Source organism: Eutrigla gurnardus (genome assembly GCF_963514095.1).
Source record: "Eutrigla gurnardus genome assembly, chromosome: 16".
Classification (NCBI taxonomy): Eukaryota; Metazoa; Chordata; class Actinopteri; order Perciformes; family Triglidae; genus Eutrigla; species Eutrigla gurnardus.
In genome coordinates, this window is record NC_139927.1 from 16,316,887 (window position 1) to 16,335,595 (window position 18,709).

The 18,709-nt window shown below is 44.6% G+C and overlaps 1 protein-coding gene across 5 annotated transcripts in view; it reads left to right on the top strand.

Annotated features, from left to right (window-relative positions):
• Positions 1–17,348, top strand: part of fynb (FYN proto-oncogene, Src family tyrosine kinase b) — a 55,153-nt gene extending 37,805 nt beyond the window's left edge. For 3 of the 5 annotated variants that reach the window (XM_084030858.1, XM_084030860.1, XM_084030859.1), the window contains 9 exons: positions 3,616–3,714; positions 4,793–4,896; positions 5,088–5,237; positions 8,422–8,586; positions 10,006–10,185; positions 11,739–11,815; positions 12,476–12,629; positions 13,973–14,104; positions 15,212–17,348. In XM_084030858.1, coding sequence (XP_083886984.1) covers positions 3,616–3,714; positions 4,793–4,896; positions 5,088–5,237; positions 8,422–8,586; positions 10,006–10,185; positions 11,739–11,815; positions 12,476–12,629; positions 13,973–14,104; positions 15,212–15,420 — 1,270 coding nt within the window. In that variant the 3' untranslated portion in view covers positions 15,421–17,348. Of the gene's footprint in view, positions 1–3,615; positions 3,715–4,792; positions 4,897–5,087; positions 5,238–8,421; positions 8,587–8,936; positions 9,093–10,005; positions 10,186–11,738; positions 11,816–12,475; positions 12,630–13,972; positions 14,105–15,211 lie in introns of all 5 variants that reach the window. The other 2 variants (XM_084030862.1, XM_084030861.1) reach the window with 2 other exon arrangements.
• The last annotated feature ends 1,361 nt before the right edge of the window (positions 17,349–18,709 follow it).

An 18,709-nucleotide genomic window follows, 5' to 3' on the forward strand; every position in this document is an offset into this window, starting at 1 on the left:
TAATGCTCTAAAAACTCCTTATTTTCCCCATCAGGCTGTGCTGCAGCAGCTCTACTCAGCCTCTCTCTGAAACAATAATCCCCTCCCTCCCAAAAAGCCCCGGCTGCTCTGATTGGTTACCCACTCTCGTGTTGTCAGATGTCAGAAACTTCCCGCCCCTTACCATAACCAGATAACAGGAGTTGTTCTGCTGAGGAATAGCAATAATTATGTATTTTCCACTTGTTCTTCAGCTGCTCTTCCCCTAGAAGTCAAATACGAAGGACTCAATATGGCGACCGCTAGTCATGGGACGAAGTTTCATGTCACGAATATCTTGGCCAAAGTAATTGCGATTCACGATATTATCCCGATAATCAACAAAACAAACTGGTGTCACTTTACTTTTTTTTAAGAAGGAAATCGCAAGGATTCTCTGCATAAAATAAATGATAAATACATAATAGCATGATAGCGAGCTACACAGCTTTTTGAAGTCACTCCTGACTACACATATTTACAATCTGCGATACAATCCTATATGGACCTGTATTTCTATATATTTTATAAATCACCCCATCCTTAGTAAGCACGAACCAAACTCTTCAGCTCCAGCTTGCTCTAAGTACCTTTGTTTAAGGGCGTGTCAAACTAGCAACTGGGCAGATGCTATGCTAACTAAATATTGAATTGATGCATTATAATGAGTTCAGGAGTTTCTGTAGGGGAGAGTAACTCTGCACAGGGACCTCTCGAGACCTTGTCAAGGTTTACACACAACAGGGGCTCCGGCCAGCAGGGATGACTGTGGTGTGATGACTTGGACAGGAAGTGCCCTGTTACATCCATAGTGATGGTGGCTAATCTTTCTCCTGGTCGGCAGAGAAAGACGGGCGGGCGGTGTGAGTGGATGGGGAGGGGAGGCGGTGTCATCTGCCAGCTCTTTAACCATGGTGGCCTCAGCTTGTTGATTTTGTTTTCTTACCGTCTACATGAGGCCGTTTCCTCGGCCGGCGGGGGTGACCCCCCTCAGCTGACTCTCTGCTTGGGTCTCTGCAGTGGTGCAGTGACGTCTGAGGAGGCGGGGAGACTGCCTGGTCTGACCCCGTTCTCCTTTAGATTTCTTGGTAATTATGCTGCTCGGTGCATGTACTGCAGAGGGACAGCAGGTTTACTGTGACTATTGTTTCATGTAGCCGTCTGTAGAGGAAATGCCTCCGACGCAGCCTAAAAGGCATATATATACCGTATAGAAATACACATAAAGTGCACATCGTCCCTGCCACCTAAGTGTAAATCACACCTTTGGTTAATGCTGCATAAAGCCAATCAAACCTTTCAGTGTGGTTCATACAAAGTAAAAGCAAAGATGCGAATAGACGGCATGAATGTGGCGAATACATTTGTGTGACGCTGTGTCTTGGAAAACCTGTGCAGACGTATCCATTAACCTGATGCATGTAGTTTTAATATTAGACCAAAATAATACAGCACGAGCGTTTTCCTCTAATGGAGCACAAGCTGTAATCTTCATGCCAAATAGGCCGTCTCCTGATGAATGTACGCGGCTGCCTTATCGCCGCAGCCTTTGGCCCAGCAAGGTCAGTCTTCCTCCCCGCCACACCCAGGCAGCATCCTGCCCCAGCCAGCGTCTTGCACATTCCACCACACACCTCGGTCCCCGCTGGGCCCCACCCGGAGCAGGAAGACACCATCATTACAGCCCAGGCTCCCTCCTCCTCCAACTCAGCAGGGGCCAGACAGAGCTGCATCTTCCCCCCTCCTCCCTCTCTCCTCTCCACCTCCCTCCGGCCGCCCACGCCTCACTGCTTCAACCGGCCTCAAATATGGACTGGGCCTCTTCCAGCTGGCCACACTGACCCCTGCTGGTAAAAGGCGGTAAAAGGTGTGGAATCCTCATTTGCTCCAGCCCATCAGAGCTTGACAGGAAGCGGGTGACAGACAGGCGTGAAGCACTCGGAGATCCCAGCCTCAGCTGCCTTCTTGTTTTGTGATGGCATCCTCAAGGAAAGAGAGCTCCGTCCCAGAATGTTTATAAAGCTCTGCATTCAGGCCTTTTTATAAGTCACTGTGTATTGTGATGCTTCATCAGACATAATCAGGAAATAGCTCCAGCTTTCACTGACTGCTACGATGCGCTCCTAAATGAAATTGCTATTGTTCTGATTCAGCTGCAGGCTATGAATAGACAGTGTGGTATTGTGAACGGCTTGCCTCCACTGCACCGTCAACGCGGTCCCGTGTTTCATTATTGTCTCGTCGGCAGTCACCGGGGGGAGAGAGGTTTTGGAGACAGGAGGGGAGGTTCTTTGTTTTCTCCTGTTGCTTGTCTGTCTGTGGCAGAGCAGAGTTGGTTTAAGGAGGTTTTTTTCTGCAGACAAAAGAGGCAGCGGGACAGTCACCCCGCCCCGTCTGTTTATGTCTCTCTGGCAAACAAGCATGCAACACTTCTCACGTCGCACAAAACATCCTCTCACTCGTGCATACTTTTCTCTCTCAGAAGGAGGATTGTTGAGACTCCATCTTTCCCTCCCTCCTGTGCCTCCTCAGGGATCCTCCACGAACAAAAGGAAGCAGGCCTGTTTCTGCCCGGGATGTCGTCCCCAGGCGATCCCTCCGTCATGGCTTTATTCAGCATAAACGCAGGAGCTCTCCTCCCCCTTCTTTCTCTCTCTCTAGCATCCCTCTCACCCAAAAGCATTCCCTCCTGGTGCGTCAGGGATGTGATAGAAACAAGCATGGGGTGGTACAGTGTGTCAAAGAGACAACAGTCCAGGGATATGGGGGGCAATATACATGAGTGATGTGCATTCATCTCTAAACGATATAGGATTTTATCTCAAATCAGGATTAAAAACACTAAGTTGATCATGGTGAATTTCCATTTCCGGGATAGTTAATATCATCACACGTGACTTGGATAAACTACAAATCTGTAATGGTAGAAAAGTGGGGGGAAAGAATATATTGTATTTTAAAAATACAGGAAGTAGCATGTAATAAAATAAACAAACAATGTTGACTTTTCATGTATTGTTTATTTAAGCAGGGAGACTTATTTAAGACTGATTAATTATTTGTTTTTCATTCCAATTAATGTTCATGTTTTTTGTAGTGAAGAAGTTTCCTCTCTGATGCAATAACAATATTTGTTTCTTAACAAAATGGAAGATAAAGTGATGCTTTGGGCGGGGCTACCTTGTGATTGACAGGTTGCTACCACGCTACCAATGCAGTTAGCCACTAAGATGACTTTAACACTTGGCTGTTAAGTTGACCTTGAATTATGAAGAAACTCTGTTTTGATAACATTATGTTCTTATGAGATAGAAGATTTAGATCTTACATTCCTCCTGAATGGTCCTTCTTGATTCCCTCTTAACGTTGACGATGTGATTCTGCTGCCTTGCCACTGCCTCTGCTTTACTCCACACAGACTCATGCGTTTTCCACATGGATGACATGAGGGAACAAGTCAAACTAAAGCTGTGCTTTGATGTGTTCAATGGCACAGAGCCCATGTCTGCTTATATGAAATTAAGTGTATTAATGTGGGTCTTCTGTTTCTTCTATTTCCTCTCCCCTCCTCTCTCTCTCTCTCTCTCTCTCTCTCAGTGAAGGGGACTGGTGGGATGCTCGCTCGCTCACCAGCGGTGGCAGTGGCTACATTCCCAGTAATTACGTGGCTCCAGTGGACTCCATCCAGGCTGAGGAGTAAGTAGTCAAGCAGAATGCTGCACAGAGACCCTCAGTACACCGGTGCAGGGCTGGTGATTTGAATCTAGCATGTGCCGTGAAGTAGCTCCATATTAGTGAACGCAAGGCGGCGAGCTGTCGGGCCGCACGTGCAGACTTGACCTTCAAGGAAACGAAATTCTGGGGGGAAAAGTTGCTGTCGTCTCACAGTTCCTATGCTCCCTGAAGGGCACACGTCGCTGCTGGCCTGATAACATGGCATTTATGTGACACTATAAAGAGATGGATTTAGGATGTGAAATGCCAGCCAGACTGTGGAGGAGAGATCAATATGTCTTTACTTACTGACTAACTTTATTATATTTTTATTTGACAGGTCATTGAGTGCATATATTTTTAATATGAAAAAATATATGCTTCTAGGTTTCACTACAATGCAATCTCCCTCATCCCCCCACTCTTCAGTTTCTCAGTTTCAGATTTGTTCAGTTCACCGTGAGGTAGTATCTCATTATGAGCCCACGCTGGGATTAAAAACAGAGGAGGTGTGGGTGCAGCTTCACCTATCACTACAAATCTACCTCTGAAAGACACACTATGGTGTCACACTGCTCACATTTTCAGTTTTTATTTAGTTCTCGGTGTAGTTTCAGTTCCTACTGTGAAGAAGTATTTTCCAGGTATAAACGATCTCTTATGCACAGATATGCAGGGCTGAAGGCAGTCTGACCTGTCCATATAACAGACTAGCTAACGCCAACATACAAGACCTGATTATTTACTACCAGGAGGCAAACTCCGGTTCTGAAAAGTGAAGCCAACGCTGAAGTGCCTTAAACTTGCATGCTCTCTACTGGCCATCAGGGGGTGACTCCTCTGGTTGTATGGTAGTCTATGAGAAAAATGAACCTACTTCTCACTTGAGTTATTACCTCAGTTAACATTGTAAACCAGTGGTTGCGTTAGACTTTCGGTCAATTGGATTTTGAATTCTTTCTCAGATTGGCTCAGTCAGGGTGAAACCGTTTCCAACATCGCCACAGAGTTTAGCAGCTTTCTTTTGAATGTGTTGATCACACTTCTCCTGTAATTGCAGCTGGTACTTCGGTAAACTGGGCCGTAAGGATGCGGAGAGGCAGCTGCTGTCCACCGGCAACCCCCGGGGAACCTATCTCATCCGGGAGAGCGAAACCACAAAGGGTAAAAACACTTTTCAATTTCAAGAAGAACTCGAGGAATGTTTCTGCACTCTTGACAAAAATCCCACGTGGCTTTTGTTAACTTTAACTGCAGTGAGATGGCTACTGCTGAGTGACGAATGTTAATGCTGATGGAGAACATAGACAGGTTCTTGATGTTGAGTGAACCCCTGAACTGTGTCCCCCCTCCAGGTGCCTTCTCCTTGTCCATAAGGGACTGGGACGATGTGAAAGGTGACCACGTCAAGCATTATAAGATCCGCAAGCTGGACAGCGGCGGCTACTACATCACCACCAGGGCTCAGTTTGACACGCTGCAGCAGCTGGTTCAGCACTACTCAGGTAGAAACGCTTCAAATGACACGTACACTTATGTCTGGACCGGAATTTTAGGTTATGTTTTTTTTTTTTATTGTAGGAGTTCAAACTGGAAGTAATAAATAAAACAATGCCACTGTTTTTCTTCATGAAGAGACATTTATTTCAAATAATTTTTAAGAACTGTTGATTTTAATTTATTTATTATTCTGGTTAATTTTAGGACCAGTTAATGTATTCACATTCTGATTATTGTAAATATGTGATCTATATATGGGATTATTGACATGAGTTATTGTCTAGTGCAGCTTATAACCCACAGCACTGAGAGAATACGGTGTGTGAATTGAAAACCACCAAGGCTACCCGCTCTCCATTAAAAATGGAAACGGACAGATGTTGCCATGGAAATATATGTTATGATGGAGATGGAGCGTTGACACTGTGGCCCCATTTGAACAAACCCGAATAGTCTTCTCTTCTGTCCAGGGTCTCGTTTCCTTGAATTGATCCAGAACGCATTAAGCAGACACTGTTACACTGTAATTGCATCTGGCCTGCCAGCACATCCTCACATACGGGAATAAAAGGTGGCACTTACAGCGAGGCGCAAGTAAAAGCTGCTACGTTTCAGATTAGTTCCATTTGTTACCTCCATGCGTCTTTATCTATTAATTGGCATCCACTTTTTAAATGCAGCACTACCGAGCAGTGAACAAGGAACACAATGTCACCATTAAGAGTGGAAAAGCAGTTATTTAGCACTCTTCTGGAGCACAGTTTGCATCACATTATAGATGTGTTGACCTTGCTCCTCCTGTCAAGATGTATTTGCGTTTGTTTCTCTTGTTCTATGTCGAGGAGTAACAATGACGTACACCTGAGTCTAGGCACGGGATGATACCAGAATGTCATGCCAAAAATACTCCAATATTTTTACTGCTCGTTGTCAAAATGTGCAAACGACTCTTATATTGGCATTGAAACATACTGGTATTACCTTAACTGCATCACAGAGAAGACACTTTTTAGTGAACTTCCAAATAAAATTGATCGTAATCTTTTTCAAATCACTCATGACGATATTCAGGATTATTCCCATAATGGAAAATCCCTGTGAGTGTTTTTATATGGTGGTAAAATCCTGTATCGTCCTGTCCTCACCTGAGCCTCATTTGTCGTCAAGCATTTGTTCTTTTCCTCTCTGTGTCCTTCTCACTGAGCGACGGATATTTTTCCTGTTACGCTCCAGTTGACACATCGACGTATCGATGTTTCAGCCCTTAAAATCATCACCATGGATTTTTCTGTGTGTTTGGTGTCATGGCGCATTAACCTCCTCTTCTACATTATAAAGCATGTATTCATCACCATTCTAGGTGACGTACGGAGCCAACAAACACATCGTTGCAGATAACCTTGACTCCTTTTTTCAGGGCTTGAGCTTGTATTGCTTTCCGCTTTTCCTCTATTTTCATGTCTTCAAGGCGTTAAAGAGCATATCTGGCATCGTATAAACTGTAGCGGCTCTTCAGATGCGACCGAGGGGATGACAAAGGCCTTGAGGATTGAGATTATGTAACGTTTGAGAAAACAAATGGCCCATTCTCCCTCTTACAGATAAAAAGGAGAATTCATAAGCAATAACGCAGCCTTGTCAACATACTCTGGAAAAATAGATGAATAGAATAGATAAATAAATTTAGATACTCATGTTTAGTCAAAAATCATCAGAGATACTAAGTTAAAAGTTAGAACTGAGAAGAAAAAAAAACTTTTTATCTCAAAATGTATCCCACATGATGACATTATCTCATAAATGTACCAATGTTGACTTATTTAAAAGTAAAATAAACATTATGACTTTTTGTTTCTCATAATTAATGTTCTTGCTGGTGAAAACTTGTTTATGTCCATTTATTCTTCATCTCCCGGTTGAATCAGAGGCTTAAACTACTCGGCTGCGACGAAGTCATTGAATGAAATTCCGAAAGCCAAAATTAAAACTCAGACAAAATCTAGTCTAGCAAGTAGAATTATCGCATCCTCGTTGACAGATTCTTCCTTTAAAATGAAATAACATTGAATTAATTGGCCGAGATCGAATGACAGTATGTGTGATTTGAAACACTGACTGTTTTTGATGCGTGGCGTGAGGATACGGTCCACATATTGACAGGTTTTATGAGCCAGCAGAGTGAAGACAGGGGAGCAGCTGAGGCTGCAGGCGAGCGGCCCAGATGGGCTTTGATGGTCAAGTTGCAGCATTGATCACTCCGAAGGGGGAGACATGGGTCTTTATCTTCTATTTACTGCCGTGCAAACAACCTGGGGCCTTATCACTGGCAGCGGGGAGGGAGGGTGGTCACTTTGGCCCTGCGGTATTAGGAGGGGGGGGGGGCTCACTAGGTACCAACGGAAACTAATCCACTGGCCTAATCAATCACGGGCAAACATGAGAGCTTCCTCCAGAGTAAAAGCAAGAGACCACGCGGTGTCATCAGCTAAAGCGTCAACCTTACCGGGGATCGAAGCCTGGAAGCAGCTGGAGCACCACTCAGTTGCCAAGACGAGGGCGCTCGTTAACGCCTCTCACGCTCCTTCTATAGTTCAACCAGCGACGGTAGATGTACATTTCCCAGATGAGTCACTGACGGCCCGGAGCTGTCACTTTGCAGAAATGGCCGTCATTATCGTAAAGCGCCTACGAGTCGTGGATGCCATTAGCCGAAGTGAGCCGAATGGATTCAGCAGGATGGGACCAATGGAACAAGCCTCGAGATACAGCGGAGAAGATGATAACCTAAATAACGTTTTACTACCAGCCTGGTGTCCCTAAAACAAATAAGCAAATCTAGATCTAGCTATAGTGGTTCTCCCACAACAAATAGAGCCTATCCTTTATCACAAGGTGCAAAAGTACAGTAACAACAAAAACGATGAAATGAAATCAGCGTTGTTCCCTTTCCAGGTGTATCTGTGCTGTCGGACCTGCACTCTGGTTGATCTGAGGATCAGTGCGGATGGTGTAGACCACATTAGACTGGCCAGGAAGCAGCCGGATTTTCCGCCTGTGTTTCCTCTGCCCTATGTTGCCTTGTTTTCTAGTTCTTGTGTTGCTTTGAGGCGTCTCCTCTCTCCTGCAGGATGCTCTGCTAACTCTCTGTACACCTCTCGCCTGTGCTCTTATTCATGCATCGCTGTGCAGACCGAGCCGCCGGGCTCTGCTGTCGCTTGGTGGTTCCCTGCCACAAAGGGATGCCACGCCTCGCCGACCTGTCCGTTAAAACCAAAGACGTGTGGGAGATCCCGCGGGAGTCGCTACAGCTCATCAAGCGTCTCGGGAATGGGCAGTTTGGGGAGGTCTGGATGGGTACGGATCCAGTCGCCTCCGGAAGAAGAGGCCGCATGGAAGGGGCCACAGTGAGCGAGCAGAGACACCAGACTCAGAGTCCAAAACACAAGCAAATAATCTGGCCTGGGAAGGGAGTAGACCCAATGAGAAAATGGGGCAAATTTTGATAATTCTCAGTTTGGGGCTTTTGCCAGGAGAATGCTTTTGGTTTTTGACCCCTCCCTTCCCAAAATGATCTGGAAAACCATCCAGTGTGTCAGGAGACTCTGCTCTCACGCTCTGCAGATGGCTCCCTTCCATGCCTCTCGATGCATGTTCCTCTCCCCAGTAGTTAACCCTGTGTGCCTTGCCTTCCCTCCCCCATGTAGAGAGTGCGGATGGTTTGTGCTTTAATTTAACGGGCGTGTGTGTGAACTACATCCCTGACACTGTGGGCTTGAGTCATGATGCCTGGGAGATCGGCAGAGATGCACTTGAGTTGGAAGTAAAGCTGGGAACGGGATGTTTTGCCGATGTGTTTTACGGTAAGGAAACCTCTGGCACCAAAAGTTCCCCTTTTTTTAATGTTCACCATGGGACACCCTGGAAATGAATGTGAAGATTTTCACTTTTAATGTACCAAGAAACTGCTCCCTCTCCGGCAATCCTGCAGGATTTGTTTTGGAAAACACAATCCATAAAATAAGACATTGAAAATCAGTCCCTTTCTATAAATACTAATTGCTACTTTTTATTTTCAGTGATTCATTGAGTGAAGTGTGGAATCTAAAATCATTAATGTTTTTTAAGAAATCAAAACACTGCCAAGGAACCAAAGTAAAACTCTTGACTAGCTAGTTAGCTGGCTCGCTAGGTAGCATGCTAAAGCTAAAAGACAATGGAGCCTTATTGAATCTATACACTGTGTTTATGTGCTCTGTCTTCCCTTTGGGTCTCTACTAATATTCCTGCACCCATTCCTGTGACAGAATGAGACATGGAGGCGGTGCTCATTGGTGGCATAGCCATGCTGTGTTGCAGTCACTGGCATGCAACCAGCGGGGAGCTTACAGGCTTGCCTTTGTTAATCATCCTACAAAGGATTATCTGCTCCCGTGTTGGCGTATTGTGGCTCTCAAAGCCCCATTAGATCCCTCTCCCCGGCTTCTAAAAGCCATTTCAAATCAAGGTCCACTCTAAATCTCGTAGCCATTTAATTATCCTTCAGCGCAACCTCTGTGCTTGAGAATGACAGACGAGCCGATTCCCATATCTCATTCTGTGTTGCATGTTTACTACTTTGTCATTTCAAAGCTACAGTCCCTCCTCAGCCGCCAAGCACCTCGCCAGGTTAGACGGCGGGGTTGGCACGTCTCACTTTGACATGATGTGGTTTGAAAATGAATAGATGTCGGCGCTGTGCTGATGCCAGCATGTGTGTGCGTGTGTGTGTGCCAGGAACGTGGAACGGCACCACTAAGGTGGCGGTGAAGACTCTGAAGCCGGGCACCATGTCCCCTGAGTCCTTCCTGGAAGAAGCTCAGATCATGAAGAAACTTCGCCATGACAAGCTGGTGCAGCTCTACGCCGTGGTGTCTGAGGAGCCCATTTACATCGTCACGGAGTACATGGGCCAAGGTAGGTAACACATGCATGTAGACACACAACAGGCCCGACTTAATGTAAGTTTAAGAAAGTTAATATAACAAAACAGACCTGGAGGAAGTCGTAGCGAAATGTCAAATTAAAACAAGATCCAAATTTTAAGGCCCCACGACAGTCCTGTGAGGCTGCAGTGTTCACCCCATAATACAAAAGAGGGGGTGCCAAGGTCTCAAATTCAGACACAAATCTGTACTAGAACCTTTAGGACCTGAGGTGATTCGTCCCAGCTAAATGTAAGACCCAAATCTGACTTGGTTTTTTGAACCCTTATTTCTAAGAGGGGGGATTCCTTCTTCCGGGATTTCTGGGCTGCATTGGCGTCTCCGTAGACCCAGACTGAAGGATGGAGGCAGCTGAATTTTCAAGGGTTCTTTCTTAGACTAAGGGTTCTATTAAGAACCCATTTCATCCAAAGAACCTGTTTTGGAAGAAGAGTTTAACAATGATTGTTGAAAGAAGGGTGTTTAAATGAACCTCCGAGCCCCTGCCCCCACCTTGGCTGTTGTGGGTTCTGCTGCACTACATCATCTCTGGCCCTTTAGGACCCTAATGAGGGTGGATACTTGTTGGCACCCTTAGAAGGTAGAAAGGTTCTAGATGGAACCTCCAGAGAGAGTTCTGGATGGAACCTTTAACAGATGGTTCTAGGTATAACCCTTCTACCAGTAACCAAAAAGGAGTGTCCTATGGGGAGAAGCCAAAGAACCCTGCATGGTTCAAATTATAAGAGTCTGTAAAGAGTTTGTTCATTTGTCAATCTGCAAGTTAGATGTTAATGTTTGTGCCTTTTTTTCTGATGTTGGCACCAGGAGAATAGTCGGCGGTCTCTGAATTTGAAACCAACCTCTGGAGACCATGAATGTTCACACTAGATGTAGTGTTTGTAGATGGACTGACAAGCTGAAACGATCCGATAGGACAATAAAATGTAGTTGGTTTAATTGGTTTAAACCTAAAGCACCATACTCTATAAACGTATGTGTGCTTGTCAGTATTTAAGAATATGGCACTTTTTTTCATATATCTGCAGAAGTTTTGTTCCTTTCCAGTCAGAATAATGGTTATGGAAAACTCTTTGTTTCAAAGGGGCTGAAAATGATTAAGGCCTTCAAAAGAATCCTCCAAAACACATCAATTCCGAAACCCCACAAGAAAGAGCCGTCGTGACATTAAACACCAGCGGACGCCAGAATGGAAACTTCTGTGTCACGCAGCCCGCTGAGTCAGCGAGACGAGTGTGAGACCAGCAGGAAGTGTGAAATTTGATGAATGTCAAAGTAATTGTGGTGATCGTCAAGTCACTCACACTTGTAGTCACCCTCCAACTCACTACTGGCGATGACGTAAAGTAGAAGTGAACTGACGGTTTCCTCAGGTCTCCGGAACATTCTCAACTGTCAGGTTCCTTTGTTTGTGGTTGGTTGTCGTCAAATTAGAAACCGCTCCTGTCGAGGGCCGGGGCAATAGGGCACCACTGATTCACTGATGGATCCATGTACTCACATGTGTGTTTATGTCTGCTGTAGGAAGCCTGCTGGAATTCCTGAAGGATGGAGAAGGACGGGGGTTGAAGCTGCCTAACCTGGTAGACATGGCGGCGCAGGTAAACCTTCATCCATCAGTTTCTGACACATGAAAGTAACGGGATTTGTTCCTCATCACTTGTTTCTTGAAAACAACCGAAAAACATTTCGGAAACTTTTGCTAAACATACTGAAAACTTAAGTGAATGACCTCAGCTCAGAATCAGGCCTTAATTTGAAACAGATCAGCCTTTGTTGTTGTTGTTTTTTCAGTATATTTTATTTAGTCAGAAGAATCCTGTTTTCAAATTAATCCCCTCTTAATTTGCTGTGAGTGCAATTCACCATGTTAGAATGGCTGCACCAATTATTTTAGATTGAAAAATAGTGAAAACCGATGGTGACGTATCTGTAATTCTTTTATATGGCTCACAGACCAAAGCCCCAAAATATTAATTATAAAATGATGCGTGACTAAGAAAATCAAATTAATCCCAAAAAATGCCAATTTGGCAAATGGCACTAAAACTGGATCACTTTGTATTTTGTTGGTATTGGATTGCCATGTTTTCTCTTCCAGCCAGTATTTATTTTAATGCCCTGAAAGTTACATACAGACTAGTAGTTATTTAGAAAAAGCTCTCTCGCCACATGATTCCTGGAGCAAATCACAGTGGCAGTATTCAGCAGCAACGGCATCCAACCAGCTGGTGTTTTCAGCTCTCTGTGCTGTGCTCCAGGTGGCGGCAGGCATGGCCTACATCGAGAGGATGAACTACATCCACAGAGACCTGCGCTCCGCCAACATCCTGGTGGGAGATAACCTGGTGTGTAAGATCGCCGACTTCGGCCTGGCCAGGCTCATCGAAGACAACGAATACACCGCTCGCCAAGGTGGGGACACACACACCACGTTAGAGAGTTTTCCTTCAGTGGGGTTTATAGTTTGTTCTACATGTAAAAGGTCTCCAGGTCCAAAGGGAGTTCTTCTCCCCTTCAGAAACTCTGCATCAAACGCCTCCTTTCAAATGGACTTTTCTTGTGTAAAGTGGTGATGTCACCAAGTAACTCATTAGCATAATATCTGCCCTGCCACTAGTTTGTCCCGCCCTCAAACAAAGCTAGTAAGACTGGAGCGGAGCGTAAGGTCTCCATGTTGAGAAACGTAGCTGGACTTCTAGAGGAAGTGTGCGGGGCGGGGTTTTGCACTCGGATCATTTTTTGAAACGAGTGTAATCTTGCTGGTTTCTCCAGTGTTACACACCCAGGTTTGAAGTATTCAACACCCAAGTATACTCTAGTGTCCGTCATCTCCCCGTTGGTGAGTTGGAGCTCATAACATCTGTTCCTGTTGATGTCATTGTCTGTGCTCAGAAGATGCTGCCTTCAATTTAGAGAATTTTCTTCTCCCTTTGACATGTGAAGTTATTTTGCGACACACATGTTTTTGAAGCTTGTGCTTTGAAAAGTTAAACCGTCTTCTTTTTTTTTTTTATAGTTGGCAGATGATGAAAGTCGTCATCTAGCCGAAGACGACCCAGTGTTTGTAATTTTGATTAACCTTATGAGCTTTTTCCATGAAGCTGCTTTAAAGTTTAGACAATCGCGTACATTGTGTTTCTGTGACTCACCAGTGGAACTGAAGAGGCCACATCACTTCAAACACGACTTGATCTCCACTCCCTGTAGTTATTTAACACCACATCTGACATCAGATGATTGTTATATTTAATGACTCCAGCTGTATTTTGCTACAGTGCCAGAGCTCTGGTCCTCTCAGTTGTGTAATATTATACTCCATCGTATTGCTATGGTAACGGTGCACTCTGCTGTGCAAACTATGTTATGACACACCATGTCCAAATTTATTCTAGCATCACTTTCTATATTAGATTCTTTAATGTTATATATCTGTGTGTTCGCCAATACTGATAATACCTAATATGGACCGATAAATCAGCCGGGTTCTAATTCAAATATTAACTGCCACAAATTTGCATCACCGTAGATGTAAATATTATTGATGTTTATTGTCTTCATCAGCTCTACCCGTCACTCCTCTACAGTCCAAATATGGTCACTTCCTTTTACTTGTTGCAAAAAAAATCCAACATGGCGACGGCCAGAATGCCGAACTCGGTTTCAACACGTTGCCGTGACTACGTCCAATAGTATGTGAATTCACCTGCAGATAAAATCACTTCATTGATGCTTACTCCATCTCCGCTCTCCTACAGGTGCAAAGTTCCCCATCAAGTGGACCGCCCCGGAGGCCGCGCTGTACGGGAAGTTCACCATCAAGTCGGACGTGTGGTCGTTCGGCATCCTGCTGACGGAGCTGGTCACCAAGGGTCGGGTGCCTTACCCAGGTGAGGGGCGTTAAACAGAGCCATGAGCCACTTCTGACACGTCGATAAAGTGGCCTGATAAGAACAAACCTCTGTATGAAACACAGAGTTGTTACCAAAACACACAGAGCCTTCCCCCATGGCAACAGCAGGCAGGGCGCCTGCTGTTTGTGGAAGTAAAAGGTCCTTTCATGCTCGGGTGACCTTTGTTTCCCGGCCAGAATGTTAGATAATTCTTAATTACCGCCACTCGCCTGTGGGACAACTGAATTTCAGACAGAAAGTAGAACTGGTCCAGAGCCCAGAGCGTAGTCTGAGTGCAGCACCACACAGGGAGGGAGACACATGTTAGTCCAGATGTGGCCGGTGGGCTGCTTGTGCTTCGGGGAGAAGGTGAGGAGGTTAGGCTTAGACAGATGGGTTTGCAGCTGTCGCACCCCGATAATGTCTCCTCACTGATATGGTAATAACATTTTTACTGTTGATGTAAAACGTTGTTATGTTACCAATGTGGTGCTAACTTTGCCTCTTCGGGAAATTATTTTATACAGGTGTGTAAAAGGTACCCAGAAATGAAAAGTTTAATAACTTAAAGTTACTACTAGGAACTTTGAACTGGTAATGGAACGTATCCGTTTAAAACTGACACCTCTATATGAACTACACAAGCAAATGAGCCCATCAGCCAGAAAATTGGCTACTTCTGTCTAGTTATTCTTAATGCCTGCAGGTCCAAATCATGCAGCCTCACCAGAAACTCAGCTCAGACTCAGCAGGAGGAGATGAAGAACAAGTGGCTAAAGTTCATATTTATCACTATTCCTCAGCAGATCAACTCCTGTTATCTGGTTATGGCAAGGCAGCGGGACATTTCTGACAAACACACTAAGCTGTTGACCAATCACAGCAGACTGAGCTTTTTGGTGAGGGAGGGGCAGGAGCTCAGATAGAGTTTGAAAGCGAGCTGAGGAGAGCTACTGGGAAAATGAAGAGTTTTTTCATCATTTAACCATGAACACACATGTTCTAGTAGTAACCTGGAAGTATGCACCAGAAAAGCAGTGTAATAGCTCCTCTTTAAGATCCCCTGGTGCACTTGCTCACCTTCTGCGTGTTTTTCGTCTTCAGGCATGAACAACCGTGAGGTGCTGGAGCAGGTGGAGCGAGGCTACAGGATGCCGTGCCCCCAGGACTGCCCCATCTCCATGCACGAGCTGATGCTGCAGTGCTGGAAGAAGGATGCCGAGGAACGACCCACCTTTGAGTACCTGCAAGCCTTCCTGGAGGACTACTTCACAGCCACCGAGCCTCAGTACCAGCCCGGGGACAACCTCTAGACCCCTCTCCCGCTCGGGGCTGGCTCGGGGCCGGCTCGGGGCTGGGGCAGGACTGGCCCGATCAGTGCTGTTACAAAACTCTGGAGCCTTCCCAGCCAGGCCTTTTTATTTTAGGGATGTGTACAGCTTCCTCAGCTCAACCCGAACATTTCAGTTCCACCACTTCCACCCTAAAACACAACCCTCCGTCTCTGACACGCCCTCTAGTGTCTGAACTCTGCAAACGCGATAAGTAGGGGAGTTGAGGAGGTGGGCTGGAGGACGGACGAAGTTCACTGGGGTTGTGATAATGCAATGTATTCAATGTAAATAAGAAATGCTTGTTTTAGTTTATTTGCTTTTAAGATTTTATTTTCTCCTGCACAAAACAATGATGATAATAATGATGAAGGCAAACAATTTCAGACGAGCACCTGAGCAGGCACAGTTAACATGTACATGTATTATACTGTAGCTTCTGTATTATTTTCTAGAGATTGAATTGGAAGCCTCCATATATTTTTTTCAAATTTCCATAATGTGTTAAACAAAATTCAGCCCCAGATAATTGCTTTTTCCTTAACTTTCCAGTTAGTAGTATTGCAGTCGAACGGCATGACTCACTCCTCCATCAGCAGTCTTCAAAGCTTTCTGGGAGTGGTAGTTGTTGAGGTGTGTTCACACCTAATGCAAAGTGAATTTTCGCCTCGAGTCCCGCGCAAGAGCTTGACCGCAGGATCATTTGTGTTAATTTGCGTCACTCGCACGAGACGCACTGGAGAGGAGGCGGGGCTTCACTGAGCTGTATTCACTGTATCCAGCAAGACACATCGGCTGGTTTACCACCGGTAGAACCCAACATAAACAATTTTACTCTGATTTAATTGCATTAAACCGATAAAAAAGGTTGCCGAAGTAACTATGATGGTGATTAGTAAAAAGTTTGGATTGATCGGAGGTAGAATATGTAGCTGCTCCACCATCACTTTGTTTAGATCTAAATACGGCAGCGACCTTGTTTGAACCACAGACAGTCTCTGGTTTCTACATACCTGGTTCGGTCTCTACTTATGTGAGGTTCTATCATATTTAGCCTCACACAAATTACTTGCTCAAAATATGTCAACTCGTGCAAATGACGCGAATTTCATGTATTCTCTAGTCAAGTCTATTCTGCATTGACTTTGCATTAGAGCGGCACTGAAAATGTGCCTCCAGGCTGCTGCTGTACGGATCAAGGTTCTTTTACAAATTATATTCGTCACATTCATGTAAATTTCAGCCGAGCGTGTGAGGATTTTCAACGTATCCCCCCTCGCTTATCTTTTAAGAAAATTTGGGTGAAAAATATTTCTTGTCTTTCTACTGCGAGTGTCGTTTTTTTTTTCAGCTAGAAGAAAGAAAGGTTGAGTTAATTTAAGAAGAGAGTGTATGTCTTATTTGAGCTGTCATTCCGCTGTTGTTTTGGGGGAAGTCGGTGTGGACGGTGGCGTTTACCTCCCACTTCACCTGCAGCTGACCCTGGACCAGCTCGCTTCCTGAGTTATTTCTTATTTTCATGTTTTATTGACAAGGTTATATAAGGTCTATCAGTATTTGAGCGTTTGGTTTTTACAGAGTATGTTTTTATTTAACCCTTTTAAATGATCCCTTCAGAGTCCGTAGCGTATGTTCAGAGGAGGCGTGGGGCCAATTCATGTTGCAAGGTTTGAATTCACAGAGAGACTCACTGACTTTGGAAGTGAGTTGAACCCTGATCTGGTTTTTAATGCAGGTGGTCTCCTGGCCAAATGGAAACTCCTCCATTTTTCAGCTAAATGGTTTTTAAGTGTTCGCTAACTTTCCTTTTTTTTATCTATTCATTTCCATTTTTTTAACATAATGTTTAGTTAATTCAGTGACATGGCGTTTGAAATTCAGAAAAAGAAAAATAAATATTTTACACTCTTTCCAGGACACTTCCTTTCCACATGCCACATGTGTTTGTATGCTTAAGCTGCGCAATGCGGCGCACATTGATTTATTGGAGCAGGCGGTCGATAATGAGCTCAAAAGGTATTACGCTGGTGCGTCCAGTAGTACTTGAGATTAGCCATGGACAGATGGACAGACACACACACACACACACACATGACCGAACGCATGATCCCTTGTGTGTATCAGATCATAATGATAAAACTCACCATTAAGATATGGATGGTTTAACAGCCACATCCAAAAATGTCAAAAACTAAATCAGATCTGCATTAACAATACCAGTTTAACTGTAATATCATTTAATGCTTATTCGGAGTAGATTTACTGAAGGGAATCATCCAGTGATCTTTTATTTAATTCTCGGTGATCATCCACTAAACTACTCGTTGTATTCCACTTCTTCCAGCACCCCAAAACTGAAGCAGCTTAATGGATTCAGCCATTATTAATGTTGAGTTACACCTGAGCCTTATGACATTTCATACGTCCTCGTGTGCCAACAAAGAAACCCGGTTGGTCATCGGCGTGTCCCGCGGTACTACGTGATGAGTAGTGTGAAGTGGCCACTACAGATGAGTGCAGATGCCCAGTATTAATGTTGTGATAAAGCCTTGAGAAGGATAAACTGTAGAAGGCTCTTTATGGATAGATTCATTTAATAATCGCCCCTGTTCTGTCCCACCTTGGAATACTTAATTCTGTGGTTCTTGTTACTTATGACGTGATCCCTCACCGGCTTCCCTCACAGCCAATTGTGTTATTAAAGCAAAAACCAAACTGGAGGAGACGCGGACACCAATTAAAATGTTTAAATGAGAATAATTGATGACTGAACATTTAATGGAACCAGACGTAGTAGTTGAATATTGCCCCCTATTTGTGGCCAGATTACATTGAACCCGTATTGATGGTTTATGTTTCATCCAGGTTTCTAAACCAAACCGGTGAGCCAGCACACATTAACGAAACGCAGCTGCATCTGGCAAATCAATATGTCAATACGCCGTGATATGAGAAAGGTCTATTGTAGTCTCACGCCTCTGTTTTTCTCTACTGATTTTCTGGATCAATACGGTTGGGAGGTGTAAAGTGTGTGCTAATAGTCCAATGAGCGAGGTTCACCCGGGTCTGCAACAGAACAACTACTCCCTGATTCTTTGTCATGACCTCGGGACTCATTAGTTGTGATCCTTCGTGGCCCAATGTATCCCAAGATTCATTGCTCGCCAGTGACAATAGGATTTTCATTTTAAACGCGGCATCTACGAGCGGCTCAGCAGCGGGACATGCGGCAGAAATATACTTTCTCAGCCTGAAATATATATAAATAATG